The sequence below is a fragment of the Lontra canadensis genome, unplaced genomic scaffold (assembly GCF_010015895.1).
Source record: "Lontra canadensis isolate GAN:19392208 unplaced genomic scaffold, GSC_riverotter_1.0 scaffold3, whole genome shotgun sequence".
Lineage (NCBI taxonomy): Eukaryota > Metazoa > Chordata > Mammalia > Carnivora > Mustelidae > Lontra > Lontra canadensis.
In genome coordinates this window covers 38,393,378-38,400,010 of record NW_022630997.1, presented here as the reverse complement: position 1 = coordinate 38,400,010, position 6,633 = coordinate 38,393,378, and the positions used below count along the sequence as shown (strand labels likewise).

Genomic DNA, 6,633 nt, shown 5'->3' with positions numbered 1-6,633 from the left:
AGATAATTTAAAGTATAATTCGGTTTATCGTAATTTTAAGTACGGGAAAAGCAGGACAACGAATTGAATTGAGACTGAACGTCTGCTTTCGTAAATCTAGTCGATGTAAGATCCGTGGGGGCGGGCCTTGGGCACTTTCAATCAGGCATTGGCGCGGCCACCCTCGCCGGGCTGGCCACGCCCCTACGCCTTCGCGGGGGCCTTCCTTGCGCATTGATATGATTGGCCGGCGGGTAGTGGGTCTCTTTTTCTCTGCGGTGCTAGAAACTCGGGAGCCATCATGGTGAGTCTCCCCAGACCCGTGCCGTCATCCAGCACGTATCTGAGCCATCCTTCGTCCCCGGGTCCTGCCCTTCGTGGTACGGCCACCCGAAGCTCTGTCGCTCTTTTTTTGGCTGTGTCTGACGGAGGGTGGTTGCCGAGAGTCCCGGAGCCGTCGGCGGGGACCTGACCCGGACACGCCGGGGTTCAGAATCCAGGACCTGGGGATTGCGAGGGCGCCTGTTGCGTTTGTCGGCGTCGTGGAGCCTAGTGGATCGGGCGGGGTGGTCTGAGACTCCTCTCACCTGCGTTCTCGGTTTGGGATAGGCGGCTTGCAAGTGATGGCAGCCCCAGAGATGAAGCGGGTGCCAGCGGCGCCCGGGCGATTTGTGGCGCGTGAAGCTGTCCGCACGTCTAAGCTAGAACATTGTCAACGGGACGGAGCCTCTTGTACTTTGCGGAAACCGAGACCTTGGAAAGGGAGGCCCGCAGAGAGCTTGCCTTGAGTACATGACGACTGAGCTCTGTCAGTAAAGGTTCCGCGCCCGTTCGTAATCCCACCGTACGTGCAAGCTCCCTCTTCCCTCCGATGTTCTCAAGAGTTGGGGGCGGTTCAGGTGAACTTACGTCGGTGTGGCTTTTCGCCCTGAAGTAGAAATTCCGCAACCAGTCGTTGCCATGAAAGCCTCTCCTTTCTCCCTTTCGGATGAAATTTCTTTTTAGTGTAAGCATGCTGAATGCCCACGTTCCTAGGTGCTTATTTGTGTAAAAGCTGTCGGGCCATTTAGAAGGGAGCAGCTTTTCTTGTGGGGTGTAAGTTGGCCATGCACGGTGGGTAGTTGACATGCAGATAGTGGCGGCGTTTGTGTCAAATGTGTGAGGGTGTTAACGAACGTCATTGAGGCTGTAAGGTTTGTACAAGGTCAAGTAGTTTTACTCCACAGAAAGGGTCCTTACATGAGGGTGAGGGTGGTCCCCCCCCGCCCCGCCCCAAGGAGACAGTGCAAAATCTGGCGGCAGTTTTGATCCAAACTGGAGAGTTGGGGGTGCTCCTGGCTTCTAGTGCAAGGGTGGTACGGGACGTTCTAAAATGCACAGGACAGTCCCCACAGAGAAGTAGTGGGGCCAGAGTAGTGATGTTGAGATTGAGAAACCCTGCTCCAAAGTGATTCCCACGGCGAAGGGAAGATTCCAGCAAGCTGTGGAGTGTGTTCTCTTGGTACTGAGGATATGTGTGAGGTGTGCCTTAGGAGTTAGGTGGTGGGGGGGTTGTGGTTTTTTTCTTTCCGTGGAAGCGTTCCCACCACTAGCTCATGTAGCTGTTGAAGGTTTAAAATGTGGCGCCCGCAGCTGCGGAATTGCATCTTAAATGTGACTTCGTGTTTGTAAATCATCCACATGTGGCTCGTAGGTACCCATTGGCAGTTCTGTACCTTGGAAACGCTCAGCAGGGTCAGGAAGAGGTTGAGTGGATTGCTAACTCGTGGTTTATGTATGTTTTTAGAACGACACAGTAACTATCAGGACCAGGAAGTTCATGACCAACCGTCTGCTTCAGCGCAAACAAATGGTAAGGGAGGGCATATCAAAGTTTCATTGTTTCTCGCTTTAAAAGACTCATTTTGTAATAATAAACATTAAAACCTGTTACTTCTTTTTAGGTTATTGATGTCCTTCATCCTGGAAAGGCAACAGTACCTAAGACAGAAATTCGGGAAAAACTAGCCAAAATGTACAAGACCACACCAGATGTCATATTTGTATTTGGATTCAGAACCCATTTTGGTGGTGGCAAGACAACTGGCTTTGGCATGATTTATGATTCCTTGGATTATGCAAAGAAAAATGAACCCAAACATAGACTTGCAAGAGTAGGTGTTCTCATTTGTTCAATAGTTGCTGAAGACTGATTTTTTCTTTTTTATCTGACAGAGAGCAAGAGCGGGAACACAAGGAGGGGGACTGGGAGAGGGAGAAGCAGGCTTCCTGCAGAGCAGGGAGCCCGACTGAATCCCAGGACCCTGGGATTATGACCTGAGCCGAAGGCAGACAACCAGTGAGCCACCCAGGTGCCCCAGGACTGAATTTTTCAACAGCATTGTGTTGTGGGTGCGGTGGAATGAGCAAGAGCAGGCAGGCTGTGGAGGGACAGCCCTCAGATCTAAGGAACTAAAGGGGTTAAGAAAGAAGGTTCTTTGATAAATGAACAGCTAGAGTACAGGGCTTCAGTAATGGCGTCTGCAGCTTTTGAGGAGGAGGCATTTGAGCTGGGTCTAGAAGGGCAAGTAATGGAGTACTTGTGGAGATAGGAGCTGGAAATAGGGGGATGGGTTTGGAAAGGTTGGCACCAAATTGAGATCCTTAATTCTAAAAGCCTGAGTTTGGACTCCACCCTCAAAGGTAGCCAGGAATCGTGAAAAGGCTTTTGATCATTTTCCTAGTGAACTACAGCAATGAGTGGAGCAAGCTTCCTTAGATTCTAGATTATGAACTGTAGATTATTATTTTAAAGTAGTACTTGTGTTTTTCTCTCTTTATTCACTGCCATCAGGTAAGTCTTCCAATAGAACACCTGAGGGGAAATGATGGTGTGGTAGGCAGATGCTGTACTCTTTAGTTGGGTTGCCTCGGAGGCCTTGCTGACCTTTAAGCTGAAATCTGAAGATTTGAAAGCAGTCTGGGCAGCAGGAACAGCACGTGCAAAAATGGGCAGAGTGTAGAGGAGTAGATTGGAGTGTTGAGAGCACATGTGGTTACTGTGCCACTGATTTGCGCATGGCGTGTCTCAGTTGGATACCTTTCCTGTTTTAGTACAAACAAGTATTGTTAAATGTACTTGAAACACTTTTGATTTGGGAAGGTGCATTTCTTGAGCTGCTTAACTTGCTTATGATCCCTACCAGATCAGTTAATGCTGAGTTGATGTTCACAGGTCACTTAAAGGTACTCCTTTTTCCTTTAGCATGGTCTGTATGAGAAGAAAAAGACCTCAAGAAAACAGCGAAAAGAACGCAAGAACAGAATGAAGAAAGTCAGGGGGACTGCGAAAGCCAATGTTGGTGCTGGCAAAAAGGTATTGCTCATCAAGGAGAATACAGAAATGTCAGTTGCAGGTCTTTAGTTTCTAGAAAGGAGGGATTTGTTTCCTTAATAACCTTTTTAAATGTTTTTTCTTTTCCCACTTCTTCTGGATTACAGAAGGTAATGTGTTTTGAGACGCTACATGATGTAGTATCTTAACACCTCACTAGAGTAGCTTTGCCCACCCTTTGTCAGCTCACAGATCAGCACAACACAGGGGCCACATCGGTTCAGTGATCCTAGTAGGCACCTTGCAAGCCCTGTCGGGAAAAAGTTTTCATTTTATTGCTAATTGGTTTGGACTGTTAAAAGGGGAAGATTAAGCTTATTTGCTTAAAACAGATAACTGGTTTAAGAAGCAGTTGAATCAATGTGGCCCATGTTTTCCTGGCATGCTGGAGAGGCAGCTGAAATCTCAGTTGATTTCCTCTCCAGTTAGCCAAGACTTAAGTGATTTTAACGATAAGCAGCTTTTTACCAGCTTTGCCAGCTAACTGTAAATAATAGTTGGAATTAAGGTGTTGGGTTGTTAAATTAACAAATAATCAAGTGTTCTGTGAACTTTTTTTTTTTTTTTTTTTTTTTTTTTGCCTTTTCCCTCTACTTTCTTGGATTTCTTATTCATCAGAAATGAAGTGTCTAGCAGGTACTGAGATTGTGAGCACGGTGTGGGGATGCATCACCTTCACTGAGTTTGCTTTGATGCTTTGCATGTGTTGGCTTTTGGACAACAAGAGTTTTATGTAGTATGATCTCTTATAATTTAACTGCTTTGTTTTAAAATGGTGTATAATGAGGAAGGGAGAGAAACTTTTAATCACGTTTATTTTGGAAACTCAAAAATGCATGTTAATGTTGCGAAGTGACCTGGTGAAGGAAGGTGGGTACTCTACTGAGTAGGCGTCTTCTAGCTTGTAGTTGGGAAATGCTGTGTCCCAGGGTTATATACCAGGAAACAGCTTTAGTTAACACAGGGCCTGGGGAAGGGCCTCTCATTTTGTCATCAGCAGTCTTTCCCTTGGGGATCCTGAGGACTGGTCAATTTCTTTGGCAGCTCTGGTAATAAAATCGTCTAGGAAATCTGTCTAGAAAGCGTTCACTCAGATCTGCCTTTTACGGTTATACTGCTTTTTATTGATCTCTAATTTTTCATCTGATGTCCATTTTTCTTTTAATTGAAAAAATTCCTAGGTAATTGTATATTCACACCAAAGCCCCTGATATATGATAAACTTTTTCTGTAAATTTTTGTCAGAGTGGTCCACTACCCCACGACATTTTTGCATATTTGAGTAGGCTAAATCATGTAAAGTGGGCTTAAGAGGGGTTGGGCGTAGTAGGGTTTTGAAACACTGGTAGTCTTGCCCCTGTGTACTTCCTGTAACAATGACTCCCTGCCAGGCAGTAAATCTGGTATGCCTGCCCAGGCCTCTCTAATCACATTGTCTTTCCAGCCATGGAGTTCTGGTAATGGATGAACTGCCAGAGGAACTACCTTCTGCTTAGAACTGCTCCCTTTTTGTGAGGCTTATACTTACCAACTGAGTTTGCTGAGGTTGCAAAAAAGAGTCAGTGGACTGATCTAGAACCCAAGGACATTTAACCCGTTCTCGTCTTCATTCAGCCTTTGGGCCCCATGTGTTCTCGTTAGTGTTCGCCAGTGACGTGTGGAGGGGCTCCCTGTGGGGACCTGAGCCATCACTATTCCCTCTTCAGATGGCACTGGTGCATTTCATTAGCAGAGCTCGGGAAAACTGGCTGGGAAATGAATGCGTGAATGAGCACATGTGTTCTTTGGCTCCAAATAGCCAGGTTTACTAATGTTACTTTTAACTGTTTTTGTTTGGATGTTGGAATTGGTATTTGCTCTTAACCTTTTAGGTACAATAGAGTTGTTTTAAATTAAGGAATAAATGTTCTTGTTTGAAGAGCGCTTGAAGCATTTTCGTTTCAGCCCAGTTCTGCCTTTTTAAAAACTAATTTGCACTACTTTGGTGGCTGTGAACAGTAGCTTTTAAAGTATTGAGCTGAGACAGGTTTTAAAAGACTTAGCTTGATCATTTAGAACTCTCTTTGAGGTTAGACTCTAGTGTGGGATGATTCCTGGCTCTTTCGGTGGTGCATGTGTGCCCAACATGATGTTGCTGAGCAGCAGAGCAGGAGGGTTGAGGGTCAGGTATGTGTGCTTCATGTATACGTAGGCAGTGGCAGCCTGGATTGGCACTGCTGTTGGTATGATGATCTCTTCGTTGTGAAACCATTATGCCACTTTGTTTACATAAGAACCATAGTAATCACTTGAGGTATTCTCCAAATTGAGAGGAATAAAAGTGTGTCTAAGGAGTGCTTTGTATACAGTTAAAAAGAAAACAGTTATTTTTAAGGTAACTAATTGCATGCATGTAAATGCAGATTATCTTGGAGTTTGAAAAGGGACTATTAATGAAATGTTTCTTTTCCTTCTTCCCTCCTTTCTCCCTTCCCTGCCACTGATTCAGTGAGCTGGAGATTGGACAACAGGTATAATTCAAGCTTTTCATGTGGATCATTAGGCTTTACTGATAACAGTAATTTGAAAGTCTAGAGCATGTGAAATAGTTTTTGTTTTTTTGTGTTTGTTTTTGCATGTGAAATAGTTTTAGAAGTTGATTCACAAATACTTCCAAGAATCGTAGCTTTTTAAATACTGGTAGTGACATGATTTTGTTTTTAAAACTTAATATTTAATTGTTTGTTTCAGTGTTTGCAAGCTTTATTTCTTGATGTTCTCATTGTGTTATCGCAAACTTAACCTTTTAGGTCACTAATACTTGTTTTGCATGAGTGTCATTAATTTTGGAGTTTGCTGAAGATTTTGAACTTCAAACAGTTTTAAAAGTGGTTAACTAACTAAATTTTTCCTTTTCTTTGTTTCGCAGAAGGAGTAAAGATGCTGCAGTGGCTTTATCTGTGGTGATTGTGCAGATTTTTCATGAGAGGATTAATAAACTAAGAATGTTAATGTGTCTGTTTGTTTGAAATGTGTTTGAAATTTACTGGGAGTGTCAAGAAAATTACTCTGCTGTTAGAGTAGATTTAGATTGCTGCCCAAGTTTACATATTCCAGTACTCTTTTAGTGAAAACTTGGTATGATTGTCGTTTCTTTTAGTAGCATAAATAATGTAGGTATCGGGTATCAGCAACATGAGAGCATATAGGGCCAATCTCGTGCGCTCATTGTTAATACTTGCCATCAGTGTAGTAGATCGTTATCTGAAAGACACACTTGAAATCTGCATTAATTCCTTTTG

At 44.0% G+C, this 6,633-nt stretch overlaps 1 protein-coding gene across 7 annotated transcripts; it reads left to right on the top strand.

The window, feature by feature from the left end:
• Positions 1 to 273: 273 nt before the first annotated feature.
• Positions 274 to 6,349, top strand: RPS24 (ribosomal protein S24). Of its 7 annotated transcripts, none has more exons than XM_032839022.1 (8): positions 274 to 283; positions 1,766 to 1,831; positions 1,923 to 2,132; positions 3,224 to 3,334; positions 3,460 to 3,462; positions 3,971 to 3,988; positions 5,841 to 5,862; positions 6,261 to 6,349. In XM_032839022.1, exons 1-6 carry the CDS (start codon positions 281 to 283, stop codon positions 3,974 to 3,976), a joined length of 399 nt encoding a protein of 132 aa, XP_032694913.1. In that variant the 5' UTR covers positions 274 to 280; the 3' UTR covers positions 3,977 to 3,988; positions 5,841 to 5,862; positions 6,261 to 6,349. The 7 variants fall into 7 exon arrangements, with proteins under 7 accessions (XP_032694913.1, XP_032694865.1, XP_032694890.1 ...); XM_032838974.1 differs by lacking the exon at positions 274 to 283 and adding an exon at positions 925 to 985; XM_032839015.1 differs by lacking the exon at positions 274 to 283 and adding an exon at positions 1,645 to 1,668.
• Positions 6,350 to 6,633: the final 284 nt, after the last annotated feature.